Below are 1,520 nucleotides of genomic sequence, written 5' to 3'. Positions count from 1 at the left end.
CACCACAACACCAGATTCAAACTGCATGTAGCAGAGAGACAGAGTCACTCCAAGGGAGAAGGACAGTTGAGCTCTACAAGTTTGTTTAAGATCAGTAACTCAGGAAATTACAATTGTCTGGATTCAAAATTTGATAACTTACTGTAGGTACCACTCTGCACACATTTATGAAATACCCTTTTTGGGACGTTCCCAACACATAATACTTGGTATCGATATACAGCGTTTGGCAAAAGATCGCCGCAACCATTAAGGTAAGAGATTTAAGTATAATACCTATCAATCGGCCAATTTTAATACTTGGACTAATATCCAATTTGGGAATTTTATTTAATATCAATACAGTTATCAAAAGATGACTATATTTATTATGTGTCCTGTTATTAGGCTATAATTCCTCTGAGATAGGCTAACGCATAAGGCAAAAATGGTTGAGAATCACATATATGTTTTTTTACTCTTTCTTTGGTTATTTGGTTAGATTTGAGAAATATCCAGTTGTGAATATGTTTGAAGAATGGCTTCAGGCATCAGCATAAAAGGCTAACATTTGTAACAGTGTGAACATATGCAATTATTATTGGTGAACGGAAGTGTTAGAGATAGATAGATAGATACTTTATTGATCCCCATGGAGAAAATTCAAGAAATTCAATTCATTGTTAAAGTCATGCTGGTACGAAAATGTGCCTTGAAGTTGTGTGTATTAATAGGCACAAATTCTCAAATTCTCTCTCTCTCTCTCTCTATATATATATATATATATGTGTGTGTGTGTGTGTGTGGGAAGCAACACTTTGTGAGTGTGTGTGAGAAGCGTCTCTTCTGACCATGTATGTCTGCTTTACAGATGTGTTATCTTACTTCACCACGTCTTGCCCTTCTGCTGTTAGTCTTGATTTCTGTGACCCTAGTGACCTCTGGATTTCCCCAACACCGACTGAGACCTTTACGGTAAGTTCTGAGAGTCAAAAGTGAACTTCCACGTATGCACTATATCAGATGTGTTGGAAACTAATAGGACCCTACAAATTGTAACTGTTTTTTTTACCTTTATAAACAGAAACCCCTCTCCCATTGGCCAGGATGATTCCAAAGGCGAGCAATGGGAGATACACTACCCTTCCATATCACTCCGCGACTGGAGTATTCAGATGTCAGCTCCAGACTTTGCTTCAGCCAAACCCAAATCAGAGATTCTTGGTGGAGATGAGTGGGTTCCCATGACCCAATCACAAATGGAAGAGGAGCTGTCAAAGGGTTGGCCCAGCAACTGGATGGCCCAACCAGTGAACGAAGAGAAGAGGAATATCGTAGTTGCAGATGATGCAGCCTTCCGAGAGAAAAGCAAACTTCTAACTGCAATGGAGAGACAGAAATGGCTCAATTCTTACATGCAAAAGCTTCTAGTTGTGAATTCATAGACTTATGTTGGGTGCTAGTGTAGGCCAGGTATTTTTTGATGAATTAAAAATGTTCTGTGAAGCTTTGTTTCGGTCTGTTTTCCCTGAGATGAGATG

General features: G+C 39.0%; 1 protein-coding gene across 1 annotated transcript; it reads left to right on the top strand.

Moving 5' to 3' along the window:
* pth2 (parathyroid hormone 2) lies at positions 1 to 1,501 on the top strand. Its single transcript, XM_076299916.1, has 3 exons — positions 1 to 254; positions 851 to 954; positions 1,064 to 1,501. Exons 2-3 carry the CDS (start codon positions 851 to 853, stop codon positions 1,422 to 1,424), a joined length of 465 nt encoding a protein of 154 aa, XP_076156031.1. The 5' UTR covers positions 1 to 254; the 3' UTR covers positions 1,425 to 1,501.
* Positions 1,502 to 1,520: the final 19 nt, after the last annotated feature.

This window comes from Alosa pseudoharengus, unplaced genomic scaffold (genome assembly GCF_046254945.1).
Source record: "Alosa pseudoharengus isolate Yale_2024_CS ecotype anadromous, Long Island Sound unplaced genomic scaffold, YU_APseudo_1.1 YU_APseudo_1.1_scf_22, whole genome shotgun sequence".
Lineage (NCBI taxonomy): Eukaryota > Metazoa > Chordata > Actinopteri > Clupeiformes > Clupeidae > Alosa > Alosa pseudoharengus.
Note: the sequence above shows the minus strand (reverse complement) of the source record. Positions and strands in the feature narration are given on the sequence as shown.

Coding starts and splice junctions, on each gene's coding strand:
- pth2 (XM_076299916.1), top strand. CDS start 851: ATGTGTTATCTTACTTCACCACGTCTTGCCCTTCTGCTGTTAGTCTTG. Junction 955..1,063: donor CACCGACTGAGACCTTTACG/GTAAGTTCTGAG, acceptor CTTTATAAACAG/AAACCCCTCTCCCATTGGCC.